We start from the raw sequence: 23,148 nt of genomic DNA on the forward strand, positions 1-23,148 counted from the left end.
ATGAAAACCACTAAACTCCTACTATACCCAGAAAGTAGCGCAATTGAAAATAAAATTAAGAGGTAATGATTTTTAATTTCTGAAACTTTATGAACCCACATTGACTTTCCATTACTAGGATGAATGAGTGATGCTGCTTCAGATCCTTGTTTACATGCAAAATACTCCCCACATGATGTCAGAATGGATGTATATTTAACTTTTTCATTTTCGTTCTGGCAGTCAAATGAATGGATAGAGCTAAGCAATGCACAACTGACAATCCATCACACCTGTGTTCTGTATTTATATGGTGTGTGTTGATTCAGGGGAAATGCGAAGAGACAGGCCTCTGCTTGGAGAGGTAAGTGGTGGTCACGCTGTTGCTGCTAATAGGAGTCACTCGACTGGTGAGCTGGATGTGTTTCACATGGACTGATGACTTGACACACATTGGTTTCAAGAAAGGAGACCCTCACTCAGCTTAGAGGGTTCAGAGTTGAGTGCTCTAAAGGAGTACAAGCTCTTCCCATGTAGGTTACTCATCCATGAATTGAATAATGAAACAATAATGCAGTACTGATTGGAAATTACTATTCATTTATTTATTTATTTATTTATTTATTTATTTTTTTATTTTTTATTTTTTTAATTTTATAGGGAATTTTCAAAATTGCATGTTGATTTAAACTTATACACCTTTAAACAATGTTTTTGTAATAGTTGCATATTGAACGTAACCGCTATTTTGCTACCTTGCAAGTATTTTATGCTTTTTGAAAATGGCATTTAAAATGAATTTATCTGTGTTGATTGTTACTTTATTAAGATTGGATGTATAAAACATGTAGCTACAATCATTATTTTATTTGAGATATTTGCATATCAAATTGTAATTGATGTTTTGTACATTTGTTTTTTCTCTTTTGCATATTATTATCAGTTTCTTTCTTAATCTGTAAATCATTACAATTATTTTGACATCTTGCAAGTATTTTATAGATTTTAAAAGTGAAATTTAAATTATTATTTTCTTAAATATAAATTAAGATTTTTCCTCTAAAGCACAATTATTGCCAGTAGTTTGTGGAAATATTTGACTTGGTATTGATGTAAACTACATTCTCATTTAAATGAAACACATGTAATTTATTAGACTGATTATTAAGTCAGTTGCCTGGTTTGCATTGTGCATGTGAAGATCATTGTGTTTATAATACATTACATAATTTTCCCTTAACCAGAAATGTTGTACTCTACATACCAATTTAGTTTGTGCATATTGGATTTGTCTCTTTGACTGATCACTGTATGGTAATGGTTTATATTTGTGGATGGTGGGTCTAACATTTATTTTGATGCATTTAGCAGATACTTGTATGCAATGTGACTTAAAATAAGAGGAACAAAACAATTTGTCAAACAATTTTCATAGTACATAATGCCAGAATATTAAGCAAGCTAGAGAATATTATTTTTTTTTTTTTTTTGAGTGTGGATGTGTGTAAATACATTGGTTAAGATGCACACAGCTTATTTTGCTGTTTGTATCTTTGTTCCAAAAACTCTTTGTAATATAACTGGGGCAAGCTTTGAACAACAATGCACTGTTGTATAAGAGGAAACCCGTTTCCAAACAACTTCCAGGAGCAGAAAGCAAATCAACACCTGTGCATTCCATCGTTCTAAATCATGAGGTTAGATAATTGGTGGGAGGCCAGATCTGTTATTGACAGTCTGAAGCCTCCCACAAAGGACTCATTACAGAACCTCACACTAGCTTCAAAAAGCTGTAGGCACCACGAACAAAGCAAGTGCTGGGATTAACAAGCGCTCCCTTGGCTCCAGTTCATCCCACTCTCTTTATGACTAGGCGTAAATAAGCTTTGGAAAAGAGAAAAAATATATTGTCCTGAAGCTAACTGTAGCTGGTTGTGGTCTTTTAAATTCCTCCAAGAATTCCTACTGGATTCTAGCAAGTGGCATGTGAATCTGTGCCAGAATGCTATACATACTGTGGAATATGATTGGATGTACAGCATTGTTGTCAACTGAACACCCCTCTTTGAATATTGCCTGACTGACAGCACCTCCTCTCTGAGAGGATGCTGGGACAAACTCCAGTCAGAATGTAGCACATTTTGCAGGGCAGGCTGCGTTGCTGAGTGTGTCATCGAATATGCAGTCTGAAGAGAGAATTTGGCTGGGGAATAGAGCCAGTTACTTTAATCACTGTCATAATTAATGAATCCATTTGAAAGGCTAATACATTCTGTCCACAGGTTGCACCCCAACAAAATGTGGCAGATCCATTTTAGACAGTGTTTGGACTTTGGAGGAAGCGCAGAAGCTTAGATGGTACACATGCACACTGATAAACATCTTGATATATTTATTATATATATGTGTGTGTGTTATTGTTTGTGTGTGTATGTTTGCGTGACCCGGAAACACCAAAACCAGTCTTAAGTATCTTTTTTGGAATTGAGACATGGTAGCTGAATAAATAAGCTTTCCATTGACGTATGGTTTGTTAGGAAAGGACAATATTTGGCTGAGATACAACTATTTGAAAAACTGAAATCTGAGGGGGCAAAAAAATCTAAATATTGAGAAAACCGCTTTTAAATTTGTCCAAATAAAGTTCTTAACTATGAATATTACAAATAAAAATTTTAGTTTTAATATATTTACTGTAGGAAATGTACTAAATATTTTCATGGAACGTGATCTTTACTTAATATTCTAATGATTTTTGGCATAAAAGAAAAATCAATAATTTGGACCCATACAATGACTATTGCTACAAATGTACTGCAGTGACTTAAGACTGGTTTTGTGGTCCAGGGTCACACACACAGACACACACACACACACATATAAATGTAGTCAACACTTGAAGTGGATCAAAAAAGTTAGTCACAACTTTGGTGAAAGTTTTTTTTTTTTTTTTTTTTTTACATATTTTACTCTTCATAACGTTTGTGGAATACTGTCGTTTTATCATTTTGTATTATATAAATTATTAAAATAAATAATCAAGATTCTTTGATGAATAAAAACTTCCAAATTACACCATTTACTTAAAATAGAAATATTCTTTAACATTATAAATGTCTTTACTGTCATTTTTGAGTAATAAATCTATTGATTTCTGTCATCTTACCATCTCCAAATTTTGGAATGGTAGTGTACATGAATAAATACATGCATATGCTCCACTTATTTCACAAGTAAGCCAAGTGGAGCTTATCACTTCGTGGTGTAAATAAATTTTTTTCAGTTCAATCCTTGCATCTGTGTTTAAAAATATAATGGCATGTTAGTCTATCACGGAAGCAGCTGCTTAAGGACACAAGAGGGCAGTACACACTATGGTTTTGACTTCAGCTAGAATTCAAACGCAAACTTCTTTTTCATTGTGTGTCTAGATGGACTGTGTTGTTTGGTATGATTGAGTTTCCACAAGAAAGAGTGCGTTTGAGAAAATTAACATATGATCCGTGGTAGATTCTGGAAGCAACTGTCCTGTATTTGATGGGAACAACATGTGACATTCCCAGTGGTTGTTGAAATTGCATTTTACTTTAGTATCGGATTAAGCTCAGCTCACCAGTTCATCACTCTGCTGCTTAATGGGAAAATACTGGAAAAGACCACTGTTGATATGTACATGTGCTGCTGAGACCTAAGTCATACTGTAAAATAAAACAAACCAGGATGAATCTAAGGTCCAGTTTTGGTTAAAATGTTACAAATGGCATCTTAATTTGAGACAGTTAAAGGGTTAGTTCACCCAAAAATTAAAATTATGTCATTAATGACTCACCCTCATGTTGTTCCAAACCTGTAAGACCTCGTTCATCTTCGGAACACAGTTTAAGATATTTTATATTCAATATTTCCATTGACAATGTATGTACTGTAAACTGTAGCTAATTTGATTGCTACAGCATCGAGTGGCTTGTTGAAATTTATTTTTATTATTATTTTTAAATGTTCCAAAAGGATAATTTAAGTACTTAATGATTCCTGATTTTTTTATTATTCTTGTGAAAAAAGATGTTCTTTGAAGCAGTCCCAAATCAGACTGGATAACATAATCATAAAATGTCCATGTTAGCTTGAATGCATTTGTTATTAAAATATATTTTGAAATTTATGTATTACCATTCAAAAGTTTTGGGTTGGTAAAATGAAATGCTTTTGAATGATGTCCCATGCTCACCACTACTGGTAATAAAATAACTGTTTTAATTAATATATTATAAAATGTAATTTATTCTTGTGATTACAAAGCTTAATTTTCAGAAACAATTACTTAAGTCTGTAATACACAATTTGATACATAATCCTTCAGAAATAATTCTTATATGCTGATTTGGTACTCAAGAAAGACAAATTGTCTTATTATTAATACTGAAAGCTGTTGGGCTGATTTATATTTTTTTGGAAACCACTGGACTTTTTTCAGGATGCTTTTATGAAAAGGAAAGCATTTATTTGAAAATAGAAATATTTTATCAAATATCTGTCACTTTTGATCAATTTAATGCATCCCTGCTGAATAAAAGTATGCATTTATTTAAAAAATATTTTTAACAAAAACATTTGAACGTTTACAATTTTTCACCCAAATTTGTAATTCTACATTTCATGTTACCTTACAAAAATCAAAGCATGTTTGCTTCTGGTGGCTTTTGGACCCTTATATGAAGACTAGATTACTTTTATGATTTGTTCAGTTTATTTTGACCTCATTGGATTACACAGAGAATTTCTAATGTTACATAAAATGAATTTTCAAGGTAGAAACCTAGTCTTGAGATCCTACCAGGCAAAGAGGCCTTTTATAGAGTGTGACCACTGAACTTAAAGGGAGTGTAATAGAGGTTCCTGCTGTGTTTTTAAGAGGAGATCAGCCCCATCATGATGATTTATGAAGTGTGTAAAGACAGATAGCAGGGGATACCAGGTCTGAGAGGAGTCCATCTGTTGACTTTATGATGCAGCATGAATAACAACAAGCCCAGCAGTGAAGTCCAGCAATCAGGGTAGATGCAAGCCCTCAGTGGTTGTCTTTTGAGTTTATTCAAACCAGAGACACTAGGGGAAGCATTGCTTTTTGCCAAAAATTGACTTTTTCTACTTTGAATGTGTCTTTATTCCTTTTTGTTGTGTACAGGCCTCCATCCTGGATCTTCACTCTGGGGCATTGTCGATGGGGAAGCAGTTTGTGAATATCTAGATGTGAGTGGGCTATGTGGCCTCACACAGTGTCTAACAGGAAGTCATCTCCAATTGAACTTCAGCAACAGCTTCATCTATCTGGATCACAGCTCTATCAGACTTTCAAGGTGCATTTCATTTGCACATCAAAGTGTACCCATGGGCCCGAGGAGCAGAACAGAAATCAATGGCAGCAGTGATGGAATGACTTTCTAGCTTCAGCTGTTAAAGATCATGTCTTCATCTTTTACACATGGAGATTTTTTCCCGTGTCTTTATATGTGGTTTACACCTAGGTGCCCACACACAAGCTGGTACTGTGCTGGCAGTTAACATGTACAGCTGGCATGTGTTGGCACGCTTGCGGTGACACTTTGGTCCTCTGTGTGTGAATTTGTTTTTGCCTGTTTTTTGATATGGCAGCAGCAATTCAGTTTTTAAATGGCAGCCATCCTACAAATGTTTAAGGTGATGTGTTTGATGTGTTTTTTTTTTTGTTTTGTTTTTTTAAATCTCTAGATATTTTAAGAATGAGATGAGGGATGTTTTTACAGAAGAAGATTTTGAACTATACAGGTAAGTGAAAAATTTGAACTAAAAATCTATAAATTCCAAATAATTCCATTCTCAAATACAGTCCAATCTTATATTTCTTTTCTTTTCTTTTCTTTTTTTAAAACAATAGTTCACACAAAAACAAAGAAAGTAAAAAATGTACTTGCCCTCAGGCCATCCAAGATGTAGAGGAATTTGTTTCTTCATCAGAACAGATGGAGGAATGTATCATTTCATCACTTACTCGCCAGTGGATCCTCTGCAGTGAAAGGGTGCCGTCAGAATGAGAGTCCAAACAGCTGATAAAAGAATCACAGTGATCCAAAAGTAATCCAAACAACTCTAGCCCATCAATTAACAACTTGTGAAGTGGAAAGCTATGTTTGTAAGAAATAAATCCATTATAAAACTCATCTCAAAATTCCCTGTTCTTCTCTCACATTAAAAGTGTTTTGATACACGTTTTGACTTTTACAATATGTTAATTGATAGATTGATACATGTGGATTATTGAGATGTTTTTAATCATCTTTTAGAACTCTGCAGAAGATCCAAGTGTACTGCTAAATTTTTCCCAAATTAGTTCTGAGAAAAGAACAAACTCATCTACATCTTAGAGGGCAAAATTTTAGGGTAAACTATTTATTTGCATTCAAAAAATTAAAATAATAATAATAATAATAATTTATTATTATTTATTTTTTTTTAGTGGTGGTGCTTTATTTTAATTATCCGTTTATCTGTGGCACTTTAGTTATACACAGGCATCTTTGGTCATTTTCGTTGTGGATCATGCTGTCCTTTTTAGCATTTTTAGCATTGGATTTTTAAGATGTGTCAAGTTAAAAATAGTTCTACAGTGTTGAACACAAGAATGTGTCAGGTTTACCTGATGCTTCCTTAACGATTAGTCAGCTGGTCTTTGTGGCAGCCCACCAACTAGTTGCTTTGAAAATCTGTGGTTTTATAATACCTTTTATGGATATGGAAGAATAAATGTACCACAGGCAAATGTCTACTATAATAAAGACATTTTATGTGGTATGTTTTAAACCAGCGATGTCCGTAGCCGAATTCAAAAGACAATAGCAGGGACATTTGTTCTGGACACCAAACAGATGTACCTCACCAAGCCCACCTTCTTCTCTCTCATCAACAGCACCTCTGCCAAAACCACTCATGATGAGTACTGGCACCCACATATCGATAAGGTAACACGCACATCCAAGAACACTTTAGCGCCTGATGTTTAACTCATATCCAAGGAATGTTCAATAACTCCTAATGTTTACTCTATGACCAGTGTTCTGAAACTGCCAATCACATTGGTTCCTTCAGAACATGTACCAAAAATATCTCCACGCAACAAGGGCCCAGATGTTTTGAACTAGCTTTAATAGGCCATATTATTGCAAAGCTGACATTTATAAATAAATAATGTTTCACATCAAATTAGTTCAGTGACTTGAAATAAAGCAGAACTTTAAATACTTGTCTAGAAAAGCAAATCTTTAAAGCAAAAGCAAAGGGATTTAGATATGAATAATGGAACTAGATTAATATTATTCATGATGTAACCACACATCGGCTAATTATTACAGATATGAAATTAATTGGTACTCAGCCCTAGTAACTGGTGTATGAGAGATCCCCACAGCCCAGTGGTGCACGCTTCATGAACCAGTTATAGAAATTTATAATAATAATTAAATTTGATTTTAAATTGGCCAATATTCATGTACACTGACTTTTATTGCCACACAGACATGGCTTTAATGTGTTTATACAGGAATCCCAATCACAGGAAACAATGAATCACATGCTTGAATGTGGATCTATTGGTTTGCAGATCAATGACGATTTATGTGACGTTTCCACTAACTTGTCACATTAAAAAAAAATATTTCAGCATAAAATTGGAAAAATAAAAAGTATTATTTAAGAGTGGGCTAAATTGCCCAAAATAACACAGCTGTCTGTCTTAATCAAATACAATTACACATATGCATGCTTAACGAGCCCCAGGAGGGGCCCAAGACTTTTAGTACGCCACTGGACCATATGGTTTAAACATATTTGAGGCTATTCTCTGAATTTCTCATGCATTAGAGATGGAAATGCTCAGCAATGTTTGCATCCAAAACAATATTTTGTGCAGCACAGTTGGGTCCAGAACTCTTTATTTGGCCAAGCCTAAAGTCGTTTTTATCACAACATTGCCTTTAAAAGACATTATTTATTTTTGAAACAAAGCGTAATGTTCCTGCTTCACTTTTGAGCTGTTGAAATGAGGTCTTGAGGGGATCTAAAAACCAGTTCAAGTTCATTTGTGTCTGGTTTTAGAAATGCAACTTTGATCTCCGAGTAGGTTGTGCATTTATGAATGTGGCCATCAGCGTGATCACTGCTTACACTGAAGATGACTTGCTTTGTGTTTTGAATTTCTTCATGTTGCATGAGAGGCAAACAGATAAACAGATTATCCAAAGGTCATTGAAGCTGCACCTATTGGTTTGTTTTTTAAATGTAATTATCCACATTGCGTCATAATCTGTCATTTGCTTATACAGTTTACAATTCACTTGAATCAGTTCGTGTTTAGACAGAAATGCATCACGGCATATTGATGATGTGCTGTGCTGGTCGGGTTTGTCCTTGTAAGATGTGGGATGATATTTTGGCATTGCTAGAGTAATAAAAACAAATAAGTGCTTCTAATGCTGAATCTGTTCCCTCTGCGGTAGGTGTGTGGAATATTCTTCATTAATCCGTCTCTGAAAAACCACTGGAAATAACGTGTGGCCACCAGAAGACTGCCAGTCTCAAACTCTAGATTTGATTAAAGTAGTTAAAAGTGTGATCCGACATGCTGAGAAGTGACGCCTGTGTGGTTTGGGATCACTAAAGAGATTCCCCTCATAAAGCAGGGCAGAGTTTAAAGTCCCAGGGACGCTGTTAAATGCTACCACTGTTTTTCGTTAAGCCAGGAAATCTTAGGTTTTACTCTAGGGTTTTTTTTTGTGTGGAGATTTTCTACATTAGAGATTAGTTTGATGTGTTAGCTCTTAACACATCAAGAGATCATGATCAGTTTTGTTCACCCTGTTTCCCTCGAGTACAAAATTTAAATTCCAGCAAGATTAATTATAAAAACCTCCTAATTAGTGTTTTAGGCTCATGCTGATTGTTTGAGGTTTTAAGGAGAAGAAATGTTCATGTTCTTTTAAAATGTACACATTTTTCTAACAGGAGACTTATGGATCCTTTGACTACATGTCTTTGCTCTACTTGTCTGATTATGGGTAAGAGTTCAGTGGTGGACGGTTTATCTTCATGGACCACAGTAGCAACAGGACGGTGGAGCCATGCGCTGGGAAATACAGTACATACTATCTCACACACTCATTGTACAACCACTAAAACAAGAATAACATGGATCCTTCCATTTTGTCTAATTTTAGACCTATATCTAAACTCCCCTTTTTATCGAAAGTCTTGGAGAGAGTTGTTTTAATCAACTTCAGTCATTTATCGATGAATTTAGTATTTATTTTCAGTCTGGTTTTAAGCCCAGTGAAAGTACAGAAACTTCTCTTTTAACAGTTTCTAATGACCATCTTTTAACTGTGGACTTTGGTAACTCTGCTGTTTTAGTCCTTTTGGATTTGACTGCGGCCTTTGATACGGTCAACCATTCTTTTCTTTTATCTAGACTTGAACAGTGTGTCGGCATTAAGGGCAGCCCCTAAATGATTTCAATCATATTTGACAGACAGAAGCTTTTCTGTTCACCTTGGTGAATTTTCGTCATCTGCTGCCCCACTTTTTTTGTGGCGTCCCCCAAGGGTCAGTATTGGGCCCTATGTTGTTTTCTTTGTAGATGCTGTACTTGGGGTATATTTTTAGAAAGCATGATATCATCTTCCACTGTTATGCAGATGATGTACAGATTTATTTACCTGTCAAAACTAATGACAAAGCTTCATTTCTGTCATTACTTAAATGCCTGAGAGATGTAAAAATATATTTAGATCAGAACTTTCTTTGTCTTAATAAAAATAAGACTGAGATTGTTGTGTTTGGTCATCCTAGGGATTTAAGTGCTTGTGTAGATGCACTTGGTAATTTAGGTTATATGTTCATCCATTTACCAAGAATCTCAGTGTGATTTTTGACAGTGCTTTTAAATTTGAAAAACAGACTAGTTCTGTTGTAAAAGCTAGTTTCTTTCAATGAGACTGTTGGCTAAAGTCAAGACCTACCTGCCACGTAAGGAGTTTGAAAGTATAATTCATGCTTTTATAACATCTAGACTAGACTACTGTAACTCTTTATATATTGGTCTGGATAAGTCATCTCTTCAACACTCACAGTTAGTTCAAAATGCAGCAGCTCGGCTTTTAACTGGGACTAAAAAGCATGAGCACATTATCCCTGTCTTAGCTTGACTACACTGGCTTCCTGTCTGCTTCAGGATTGATTTCAGGATTTTATTGTTTGTTTTTAAGATTTTAAATGGGTTGGCGCGTGTGTATTTATCAGAGCTTTTACATGTCCACGCTCCCGTTACAGCACTGAAGTCATTCAATCAGGTGCTCCCCAATGTTCCAAGAACCAGGTTAAAAAATAAAGGTGACCAAGCTTTTTCATTGGTGGCACCTACTTTGTGGGATAGTTTACCCGTACACATAAGAACTGCTCAGACTGTTGGAATTCTTAAGTCATTACTTAAGACACACCTTTATTCCTTGGTTTTTATTTCGAGCTGAACTGTGGCATTGTGATGTTTTACTGTATTTGTCTTATTTGTGTGTGATTTTTTATTTTTATTTTCTAGACATTGTTAAACACTTTGGCAACCATGCTTGTTTTTAAATGTGCTATATAAATACATTGAACTGAACTGAACTATATATATATATATATATATATATATATATATATATATATATATATATATATATATATATATATAACACAAAAGTAATGCAGTGTGTTCGAGCATGATAAGGTTTTAATTAGGGCTGTAAGTTAAAGATAAAACCAAACTAATGTGATTAATTAAATATGCTAATTAATCAGCATGGTAAATTGGAGTAAAATGCAGATTATTGGCTTGATTAAATGTTCGTTTTTTTAACTTATCTTTTATAAAATAATTATTTGTACATATTTTTGCATTTTACAAAGAAAAATTATGTTTCAAATAATTGCTGAACTTTTGAACTTTCTATTAATCGAGGAATCCTTAAAAAAAGAAGCACAGCTGTTTATATCATTGATGATAAGAAATTTTAATTTATCACTTTCAAAAATTGACAATTTTTGATTTAATAATAACATGTTAAAACCTTCTTGTTGGATTCACACCTAATGCCCAGTTTTATTCATTTATATGCTCCCAAGTATTCAAATGACCTCTTGCAAGACATGTTGTTATGTCTGCTTAAATTAAGATCAGTCATGCTCTGCCTGGTATCTGTGCCTAATGCAGAAAATAATGTGCAAAATAGAATGACAGATTGATTGTTTTGTATAACGTGTGTAACGTTTCCATGCTTTGTATTCTGTTGGGAAGGAAAATGCATCTCAATTAGCAAGAAGTGTACCTACTGTAGAAAGACACAAGGGATAAGTACTAAAAGCAGTTAATTTTTCATGAAGATGGATTGCAGGTAGAGTGTATAAACTTTATGAGGTTAGTAATTGGTACCACTGAGGTTCTTTCACACACCGGAGTCAATTTAAAGAATCAGGCAAGTGGTTCAGCGGTTGCATTGAAGTGCAAAAGCATTAGCATTAATTATCACTTTTTCTTTTGTATATCCCCATGCAGTAACATGGGATTTTGTTAAGACTCTCTCCTGTATTGCACCGATTACAGCCACACTCCAAATGCTCTTTATGACTTGTTTTGCATACCTGCTTCATGGAATAATTGTTTTGTTTTCTCAGCCTGGCATTTTGATAATGTCCCCAACTCCCCATGATGATGTGATCCATGAAGAGCTGCCTGATTATTTGGTTTGCACGGAAAAGCTGGCTCATGCATGTGAATTCATTTACCTTTCAGCTCTTTATTAGGCTCTGTCACTTTTGAGTTGATAATGTCTGCTATTTTCCAACTCGGTTAAGGTGCACTCGGATAAAGTGGCGTTCTATCATACAATGATGATAGAAACTGTCAGGCTCCTTTCTTACAAAATCTTCGCCCACATGATGAGAGGTGTTTTGCCATGTAGATAACTTTTCATCATGTAGTGGTCTATGAACCCATTAAAGAGCGATGGCAGGTGTCTGTAAAATATGCTTTTGTATGTATGTGTATAGACATAAAGACATAAAAAATATCTATTGATACATTGATTCATTTTATGTAAACATTAAGAAATGATGATAGTGTCTACAGGTGCATCTCAATAAATTAGAATATTGTGGGAAAGTTCATTTATTTGAGTAATTCAACTCATATTGTAAAAAAAATTGTGTGTTAAATAAATTCAGTGCACACAGACTGAATTAGTTTGAATCTTTGGTTCTTTTAATTGTGATGATTTTGGCTCATATTTAACAAAAACCAACCAATTCACTATCTCAACAAATTAGAATATGGTGACATGCCATTCACTGTAAAAAGAAATTGCTGATTCTACTTAAGAAAAACTAGTGAATTTAACTTACTTTGTAAAATTTGTTGAATTAACTTGATTAGACTGTGTACTGTGAACTTAGGTAGTTAAACTAAACAGATCTAGTACAATGTACTTATGATTGTTAAGTGTATTGTACTAAAGGCATGTTCACGCTGTTGCAAATTTCTGGAGCACAGAATTTGCATAGTAATAATAATAATAATGATGAATGATGAAATTATTATTTTTTTAGTAAATGCCCTACAATTATATATATATATATATACATATATATATATATATACATACATACATACATACATACATACACACACACACACACACACGTGTGCGTGTGTATGCATTTATTTATAGGTTCTGAATCTTTTTTTTTCTTCACGCTATATAAAATAACTGGGAAGATTAAAGCTTATTTGCAAGCCCATCAGCTGCTAATGCTTCACAGTCTATTATATTTTTATTTATAGAGCTTGATATAGTTACTGGCCGTTGGGTAAGTTTCAGCATAAGACAAAACTACTCTTCTAATCAGCTACTTTAATCTCTTAAATGCATTTTCGAATCGCGCATGCGCAATGGGACGGTTTGTGTTAAGACGACGACGACGAAGAAGAAGAACTTCAGCTCGTGTTCTGGATGAGGCAGCAAAACTAGGTATGCTCTTGAACAACCATTTATAAACCTTGATGTCATTGTATTGTGTATAAACACACACACACACACACACACACACACACACACGTGTGCGTGTGCATGCATTTATTTATAGATTCTGAACCTTTTTTCCTTCACGCCATAAAATAACTGGGAAGATTAAAGCTTATTTGCAAGCCCATCAGCTGCTGCTGTTTCACAGTCTATTCTATTTTTTTATTAACAGAGCTTGATATAGTTACTGGCCGTTGGGTAAGTTTCAGCATAAGATAAAACAACTCTTCTAATAGTCTACTTTAATTTCTTAAAAGCGTTTTCGTCTCGCGCATGCGCAATGGGATGGTGTGTGTTTGAAGAAGACGACGTCGACGAAGAATTTACGCTCGTGTTCGGTATGAGGCAGTAAAGTTAGGTATGCTCTTGAATGAATACTTATAAATCTTAATGCATTTCATATAAAAACTCAAATTTAATTTGCTCATTGTACAGTAAGAGGAAAAGGCACACTAAAGTAGTTTTATGTTGAATGAGACCAGTGGCTTTTACTAGTTTGCAAAAACCGTTTTTTACTGAACACTGTTTTTATGTAGCGTTACAGTTTATAAACTGTTTTAATCGGTAATAAGTTCGGGGTTTATTAAGATGTAAAAACCTGTGCGGCCTTAACGAAACAATTTTCTAGAACGTTCGATGCTCACGTGTCGTTCACATGGAAATTAACAACACGATAAATTAAGATGTCGTAACTAACAAGCAATTACTACCTTATTTTGTCTTTTTATTTTGTGTATGCTCATTTTTGTGACTTAAATTCATGCAGTGGACGTGCAAGTTCTGCTTGTTTTCGTGTGAAAAGAGGGCTCCGCTGTTGAAACACTACAGATTAAAACATGGAAGCTACTCTAGAAGTACTCCGATTCCATGTCTCTACACAGATTGTCTTTGTTCATTTAAATCATTTAATGCACTAAAGGTGCACTTAACAAAAAATCATTCACATCAAGCACACGGTAGCCAATCCAGTCCATGTGATAACATCCCTTTGATATTTAACTGCCCACTTTGCAGTTTTGAGGAGCCCTGCACAAAGTCAATTTTTTTCTCTCATTTACGGCAGCATCTAAAAAATCATGAAACAGTGCAGTGTCCATACAACAATTGCAATTTTGAGAGCAATGTCTACTCTACATTTAATTCACATATATGTAGAGATCATGGAGCACATGATCAAAGACAATTGAAATCTGAGGTTCTCTTGCACATTGCTTCTCACAGTGTAGATAATGTGCAACAAGAAGAGCCTTTGAGCCCTGATCCTGTAGATGAACATTTGGAGGAAAATGATATAGAGAATGAAAACCTTGATCAATTGCATCATCAATTGGAGCACAATTTAGCCTCACTATTTCTTAAAATGCAGGCAATTTTGCATGTTTCTGATTCGGCTGCACAGGAAATAATTCAACAAATAAATCAAATTTTACTTTTTTCAGAACCCCTTGTCTATCATGCAATTCAGCAAATTCTCCTTGAACATGGACTGAGTGGCTGTGATTCATTAGTGAGAAAAATTGTGAATGCAGTAAAAGAAAGTAACCCAATCTTGACAATGACCAAAGATGGCGAGCCTCTTTCCACAATAAGCAGAAGAGCATCATATTTTCAGAGGGAATTTCCGATTGTCATGCCAATTGAATACAAGCTTGAGGCACACTCAGTCTCTTATGTGCCAATTCTGCAAATGTTGCAGAAAATTCTAAACAGGCCAGACATTCTAAATAGGGTCCTTTGCAATGATCGATCAGTTAATGAATTCAAGACTTACCGAGATGGCACCCACTATCAAGAAAATGACTTTTTCAACACTGAGACCTTCAGGATTGTTCTGGGTCTTTATGTTGATGAATTTGAGCTGGCCAATCCCCTTGGCACTTCTAGAAAAAAACACAAACTGTTCGCTCTCTATTGGGTTCTAGCTAATCTTCCCTCAAAAGATCGTTCATTACTTCAGTCAATTCAGCTAGCAATTTTATGCAGAGCTACTGCAGTAAAACAACATGGTTACACAGACATCTTGCGACCACTTGTTCAGGACCTTGAAACTCTTGAAAAGCATGGTGTATACATTGAACAGTTAGGAGAATGTGTGAAAGGAAGTGTACTTTTTGTGTCATCTGATAATCTAGGTGCTCATTCTTTCGCAGGACTACAGGAGAGTTTCACTGTTGAGCACCCTTGTCGGTTCTGCTTGGCAACGAGGAGTGAAATCCAGGAGAAGGAGGTCCGGTCGGGAGCATTTGAACTGAGAACCAAGCAGGAGCATGACAGGCATGTGGCTGAAGTGTTACACGATGCGAGTTTGGTAAAGCAATATGGTGTAAAAGGTGGCTGTGTTTTAAGTGAAAGGTTGGAACATTTTCACACAGTTGGTGGTTTTCCACCTGACCTAATGCATGACCTTATGGAGGGTGTCATCCCTATTGAAATGTCCTTGTGCATTAATGATTTGGTCTCAAGGAAATTAATCTCTCTTGAATCCCTGAATCAAGCTATCAAGCAGTTTCCTTACAAATTCTCAGACAAAGTTGATCAGCCTCAAATCATCCCAGGCACATTTGCCTCAAAAGGTACCATTGGGGGTAATGCACATGAGAATTGGGTGCTTATTAGACTTCTGCCCCTCATGGTTGGCTTTGATATCCCTGAGAATGATAAAACATGGGAAATTGTGTTGCTTCTGAAAGATATGTTAGAAATGACGTTGGCATTCAAGTTCACTGAGGATTCTCTTGATTTTCTTGATGCAAAGATCTCAGAACACAGACATTTGCTTTTAACAGTCTTTCCTCATTTCAAATTGCGCCCTAAACACCACTATATTGAGCACTATCCGCAGCTCATAAGAACATATGGGCCACTAAGAGATATGTGGACGATGCGATTTGAGGGAAAACATAAAGTGTTCAAGCAGGTAATCCGTGACACCAAAAACTTTAAAAATGTTCCACAAACTTTGGCTGTTCGCCATCAAAGACTGCTGGCTTACTACATTGACTCCCCCTCCTTTCTCAAGCCACCCATACAGACAGATAAGATGATGGGTACTTTGATGTCAACTTTCCCTCAGAACATTCAGGAATTCCTGAGAGACAAATATGCAGTTCAGAACACTGTCCTCGCAGCATCATCTGTGAGCATTGATGGAATCAAGTACAATCCAGATATGGTTGTATCTGTTGGTACTTGCTCAGGCCTACCTGATTTCAGACAGATTTTCAAAATTCTTGTCATCAACAGTGATGTTCTGTTTGTGTGTAAAGATCTGACATGTTGGTACATTGAGCACCTGCGTTCTTTTGAACTGTGCAGTCCTGTGCTATCACTGTCAATTACCAAACCCTCGGATCTAAATGACCCATTTCCTTTGCCAGCCTATACACTTCGGGGCAGGACCTATGTTACGCTCAAACATTATATCATATGCTGAATGAATGACAATTCAGGTTTTAAAGGGACTTCAGAAATTCTGCAAATTATCATTATTTAGTCTCATTCTTATTCTGTAGACAAAAATTATTTTTGAAAAGATTTCTGACTGCTCTTGTCTATGTCAGAAGATCGCAGGCATAGCTTCAGGAGCACACAAAAGCATACATAATTTCATTAAACTAGGTGTTCAAATAGTAGATCAATAGGTTTGGTGAGAAACAAACTGAAATGTTATTTATTATTTTCTTTAAATTGTCACATCGTGCATGTACTCGAGAGAGTAGCGGTTAGCTTAAATGCTGTCCTGTGTGAAGGGTTTCTCCTTTGCACAGTTTTTTTCAAGATTTATAAATAATTTGAAAGAAAAAAAACTGTATATCAATCTTGAACAAATTCTCCTGTGCAAATGAACAACCCTTCACACAGTATAGCATACACACAGGATATATACAGTTAAATGGATTATATATTGAAGTTCATTTCTCAACAAACCCAACCATTTATGCCTTAAATGCTTGAACTGTATTGCACAAGTCACATGAAATTATGAATGCCTCTGTGTACATTACATTTTAAACAAGGATGAGTGAAACTTTTTGAATCATATTTTTGCAAAGGATGGGTTTAGAATGATGAAATTGGGGTGAGCAGTCCCTTTAAGAAAACTAACTCAATTCTTTAACCTTTGTAGAGAGACCAAGTATGGAGACAACAACTGTACTCCGAGTTATAATTTGTGACAACGACATCCGAAAAATTGTACTTCCTGTGAAACCACAGACAGTTGACTCACTGTTGGAACAACTTGAAGAAAAGCTGGGACTTCAGTACAAGTTCGCACTTCAGTTTGAGGATCCAGACTTCAACAATTCCCTCGTGAATCTTACCAACATTGCTGACTTGCCAGATAAGCCTACACTGAAGATTGTCTCCCTTGTGACGTCACCAACCCCTAGCACAGCTGACACTGAAGTCCTATCTGTGGCTTCTGATCATCCACGCCATTGTCTACGGACTGCATGGCCAGAAACTTTCGAGATCCCTACTTTTCCTGTTGACGTTGAGTATAGATTACGTCAGGGAAATCTACAGTACATGCGAGATCAAACATACCTACAATTGTCAGGAGAGCTTAAGCATGAGATTCTCGAAAAACTCTCAGAAACTATATACAGTTACAAAGCTTACCCAGATAAGGAAGACTTCGAGGCTGTTGCTACTGCTTTAATACAAAAACACCCTTGCCTTACCCAGCCTGGCTCATCTAAGGGGTGGAATGGGTGGTATGATAGCCTTAGGTGGAAAATGGGCAATTACCGCTCAAAACTGCGTCGAGCTGGATGCTTGGAGGTATCCATAAATGGTGGGAAAAGAAGAGGACTGCAGCCTCAGAGAAACATCAAAAGACCCAAGAGGTTTGAAATCAATTTTCTACCGAACTTCCCTGATGGTGAAGATGAAGCCAGCATGGAGTCCAAAAGGAAAGAGATGGTGGAAGAAATGAAGAAACGTCGTCTTAACGTTGCACTGATAGCCCGGAACATGAATTCTACATTTGCCTTGCGTAGAAAGGAATTGATAGAGAAGGAGCCTGCTGTGAAGAATACAGTGGAAAGGTGGCCAGCCCTCTTCACACAGAGTCAGGTGAGTCTTAATTGTTTTCCTATGTCATTTCATCTTGAACATTTTCAAAGCAAATTTATCATTAACCAGTTTTGGTGTTAATTCATACTTGGACATTTCAGTGAAAAGTGATTGCTTAATGTCAGTTTGTCCTACTTCTTTTTTTTTTTTTTAGATCATGGCAGAGTTTAATCGTATATCTGGCAAAAACCTGCAAGCTGAATTCTTTCAAGAACTGGACAGATTTACTCCACGTTTCATCGATATCTTCAGGGCTAAAGGTGGAGACATTGGTTCCAAACTTAAGAAGATTCTGCAGCAGATTGAAAATGACGTAAGCTCCTCGACTTATTACAATTCTTTTTCGAAAGCAAAACAAATGTTGCTTTTGCTGTTGTTTTTTGCTCTGTGTTGTGTAAGCGCTATTCAAGATACATTTTTATAACTTTGCAGAAATCGAACATCAATGCGGGACGAACAGCCGTTCTTCATGGCCTACCACTCCTCCTCGGAGAGGACCCCTCCGATTTTTACAAGACATGTTTTGTAAGTATTTTCTTCTCTGATGATTCTTATTTAACAGGCAAACTGTTCTTCAAACAGTTTTGATATCTAGAAAGAAGAGTTATGAAGGCAAGAAAAACAGTGAGGATACTGAAACAAGGAAAGGGATAGAGAAAAGAAAGTGAAAGATAAATAAAAAAAATTAGGGAAAAAGACAGTATAAGAAGATTTTATATTGCATAAATGAATAAAAAAAACATTTCTAAGAAAGACAATAGATTATTTTGATAGTTTTAATTAATATAGCTGGCCTTCAGTTTGTCTTTTCATGCAGCTGTTTGATGTATGTATTCCCCCCTGCATCCACTCCTGTGTCCTGTTTGAAAAGGCCTTTACATTTAGAAATACCATGTTATAAGTTTAGTTTTACATTTTAATGAGAGTATGTGCTCTTAAAGGGATAGTTCACCGCAGAAAAAATTGTCATTTACTTACCCTTATGTTGTTCCAAACCTGTATGAGTTTCTTTCTTCTAGCTGAACACAAAAGATATTTCGAAGAATGTCAGTAATCAAACAGTTGAGAGTAGAATTTAATTGACTTCAATAGTATTTTTCCTATTATGGAAGTCAATGTCTACTCTCAACTGTCTGTTTACCAACGTTCATCAAAATATCTTCTTTTCAGTTCAACAGAAGAAAGAAACTCATGCAGGGTGAGTAAATGAGACAATTTTCATTTTGGGGTGAACTTTGCCTTTAAAAGATGTTTTGTGGCTTTCTTTGACCTAATTTTTGTTATGTTTTCCCATTTTTAGGACTGTGATGACAATGAAGACATGTCGGACGTTGAAATAGGTATTCTGACAGTGATTCCAGAGGACTCTGCAACTGTACCCTACTCCCTGCATCTTGGTGCCACAACAACGGCAATCATTTTGGAAGGTACAGTGGTTGTGGATGATCTTGAAAATCTTCCACAAGCAACGTGTCTGCTCTTTGGACTAATTTATGCTCTAAACTTAGAGTATCCTGCAGCACTGAAATGCACATTCGACTTCATACAAAGAGTGATTTTGTCCCTTGGCCACAAGTCACTCAAACCTAAAATCCAATCACTGAAAAATCGCCTGATGCAGTAATAGATCATAGCCATGATGCTAGTTTGAGTGAATAGAAGCTGTCTTTAAGAAAACTAAAGAAATTGTTCAGTACTGTTTTACAGATACTTCAGTTTTTTCAATTGTTGAAAATGAAAAAATAAAAATCCACATTTAAGAGGATGTTTTGAAAAATTTCAAGTTTACTTGTTTGGTTTTAGAATAGTTTTAATATAAGAGAACTGTAGTAGGAAGGTGTTCTGTACTAAACTTGTAACATACTTGCAAGCTCTGCTTTTGAACACTTTGTAAAGATGTTAAAAACAAAGAAACATTCATCCTTTTAATTGTCTTTTTATTTCTTGAGTGCAGTATGTGCTTTTTTTTTTCTAAAATGTTGCTGGCGGGCAGTTGACGGGCATGCCTTAAGTAATGTTTTAAAATGAATACTGTTTTATAGAGCAAATAAAGTGTTCTAGTGTTGTGCCAAATCTGTTGTCTGTCTTTGCATTCTCAACTTAGAATTTTGAGTACAACTTGCTTGAGAAATTTAAGGCAATCAGTTTCCACACATTCGTCTAGTAAAATGAACAAGCCGACATATTAGAAGAACTGTTTTGTTTAAGTTCTGCTTACAAATCTCAACTTAAATCTGTAAGTTACCTAAACTTTTGAATTTGAGTTACTTGTACTCAAGTTTTATGGTACCCTCTACAAATACACAAGTTAACTCTACAAAGTAGTAGAGAGTAGTATCAACTAAAAAATTATGACCTAATTTACTTGAGAATTTTGAGGCAATCAGTTTCCACAGCTTTTCTAAGTAAAGTCAACTTATTACTTTTTACAGTGTTTCAGCTAATCAACTCAAAACACCTGCAAAGATATTCCTCTTGTTAAGCCACTCCTGAACCATAGACAACATCAGAGGCGTCTTACCTGGGCTAAGGAGAAGAAGAACTGGACTGTTGCCATTGGTCCTAAGTCCTCTTTTCAGATGAGAGCAAGTTTTATGTTTCATATGGAAACCAAGGTCCTAGAGTCTGGAGGAAGGGTTAAGAAGCTCATAGCCCAAGTTGCTTGAAGTCTAGTGTTAAGTTTCCACAGTCTGTGATGATTTGGGGTGCAATGTCTTCTGCTGGTGTTGGTCCATTGTGTGTTTTGAAAACCAAAGTCTCTGCACCTGTTTACCAAGAAATTTTGGAGCACTTCATGCTTCCTTCTGCTGACAAGCTTTTTGAAGATGCTGATTTCATTTTCCAGCAGGATTTAGCACCTGCCCACACAGCCAAAAGCACCATAAGTTGGTTAAATGACCAAAAGTTGGTGTGCTTGACTGGCCAGCAACCTCAACAGACCTTAACCCCGTCGAGAATTTATGGGGTATTGTCAACAGGAAAATAAGAAACAAGAGACCAAACAATGCAGATGAGCTGAAGGGCACTATCAAAGAAACATGGGCTTCCATACCACCTCAGCAGTGCCACAAACTGATCACCACCATGCCACGCCGAATTGAGGCAGTAATTAAAACAAAAGAAACCCCTACCAAGTATTGAGTATATGTACAGTAAATGAACATACTTTCCAGAAGGCCAACAATTCACTAAAAAATGTTGTATTATGAAGTATTCTAATTTGAGATTTTTGTTAAATGTGAGCCAAAAATCCTCACAATAAAAAGAACCAAGAGACAGTCTGTGTGCAATTTATTTATTATAAAAGTTTTACAATTTGAGTTGAATTACTGAAATGAACTTTTCCATGACATTTTAAATTATTGAGATGAACCTGTATGTTTATATATATATATATATATATATATATATATATATATATATATATATATATATATATATATACAGTATATATATATATATATATATATATATATATATATATATATATATATATATATATATAGACACACACACACACAGATTTAAATATAATTAATGATTTGTACATAAAATTATTAGTTTTTACATATTAGATATATCTTGAGTATTAATAATAACAATGCACACACACACATGTCTATTCATTATTATTATTATTAATATATAATATATAAAAACATTAATAATTTTATTTTTGAATCATTGTTAAACACACACACACACACACACACACACACACACACACACACACACACACACACATATATATATATATATATATATATATATATATATATATATATATATATATATATATATATATATATTTATTTATTTATTTATATTTATATTATTAAAGTTATTTTGATTTGGATTTTTTTAGCATCAGTGCCACTTCCAAAAATGCATTATTCATCAGACCCCAATGTTTGCAGCTCTGGATTTCTCTCTCCCGTCGTGCCCCGTCTCCAGCTAGGGTGATGAGTTTTGAATGTCTCCTTCCAGTTTGAAATGAATTAGGATACATTGTGTTGGATGTAGCAGCTGGAACGTGTTCCGGTTCACTGTGTTGCAGAAGCAGTGCTCTGTCGGTGTGTTGATTATCCATCAGGTGTGGCTGATGAGCCCTGATCTTCGCTGAGGTAATTATTAGTCTGATGGATAACTCTGTCGAACAGGCTATGATTATAACTAGACTGACAATCAACCTCCCTCTTTTATGATGGATCCAAGCAGGAGAGATATTGGCCTGTTGAGACACACAGCACTAAACACAGGGGAGACGGCCAGAAGTGAGATGAGAAAAGGGACGGGGTCTGCACAGACATAAGAAGAGTGTGAAAAATGACGTGGTATGTTAGAAGATTAGTTCGGGAGGGGGAAAGCACTTTAGTTTTGTCACACTGGGAAAATTGACGCCTGGCGCTGGATGAACCCTCTGGGATCACAGCTGCATCTACTGATTTGAGAGTCACAGAGGTGCAACGTGCTCTTAGCCAGCAAGAGCCTCATACAGTTCGAACCAGATGAGGAGTTTAAATGAGGCAACAGGTGCATTTTTATTGTCAGGTGGAAAAACAAAAGCCTGTATTTTCGACTGAGTTCATTTCCGTGATGGCAGATGAAAAGAAATCGGTGCAGTTCTGAAATTTGATATGCAGATTTTATATGTATAAGGACACTTTTTAAAAGCAGAAGACCTTGAAGTGGTAAAATGCCTGTAGCTGTCTGCCATGTCTTTACGGCATGCATATAAAGGGTTTCTCATATGCATTTTTTATTTATTTATTTTTCTGCATTTAATGAAAGTCCGTTCATTGGTGGCCAAAATATGCCAGAAAATAACAATTGCGAATGTTGGGGGCTTTTTTAAAATTGTGTTGGCATTTGCAACCTTGCACAACACTAATTTATGCTAAAACTAGACTAGCTTACTTGTTGTCAAAGGCATAGTTCACCCAAA

General features: G+C 35.5%; 1 protein-coding gene and 1 pseudogene across 2 annotated transcripts; both read left to right on the forward strand.

The window, feature by feature from the left end:
- LOC113112157 (2-oxoglutarate and iron-dependent oxygenase domain-containing protein 3-like) overlaps positions 1–23,148 on the forward strand; it is a 25,879-nt pseudogene continuing 2,731 nt past the window's right edge.
- On the forward strand, positions 13,012–20,276 carry LOC113111498 (uncharacterized). 2 transcript variants are annotated; one of them, XM_026276269.1, is made up of 6 exons: positions 13,012–13,070; positions 15,275–15,398; positions 17,251–18,203; positions 18,358–18,516; positions 18,636–18,728; positions 19,504–20,276. In XM_026276269.1, the coding sequence occupies exons 2-6, from the start codon at positions 15,392–15,394 to the stop codon at positions 19,825–19,827; spliced, it is 1,536 nt and encodes a 511-aa protein (XP_026132054.1). In that variant the 5' UTR covers positions 13,012–13,070; positions 15,275–15,391; the 3' UTR covers positions 19,828–20,276. The 2 variants fall into 2 exon arrangements, with proteins under 2 accessions (XP_026132054.1, XP_026132053.1); XM_026276268.1 differs by lacking the exon at positions 13,012–13,070 and adding an exon at positions 13,134–13,482.

This window comes from Carassius auratus, chromosome 12, assembly GCF_003368295.1.
Source record: "Carassius auratus strain Wakin chromosome 12, ASM336829v1, whole genome shotgun sequence".
Taxonomy (NCBI): domain Eukaryota; kingdom Metazoa; phylum Chordata; class Actinopteri; order Cypriniformes; family Cyprinidae; genus Carassius; species Carassius auratus.

What these genes read in the sequence shown, in the direction of transcription:
- LOC113111498 (XM_026276269.1), top strand. An exon ending in TGCAGCAGATTGAAAATGAC is followed by an intron (nt 18,517 to 18,635) that starts GTAAGCTCCTCG and finishes ATAACTTTGCAG; the next exon opens with AAATCGAACATCAATGCGGG. An exon ending in ATTTTTACAAGACATGTTTT is followed by an intron (nt 18,729 to 19,503) that starts GTAAGTATTTTC and finishes TCCCATTTTTAG; the next exon opens with GACTGTGATGACAATGAAGA.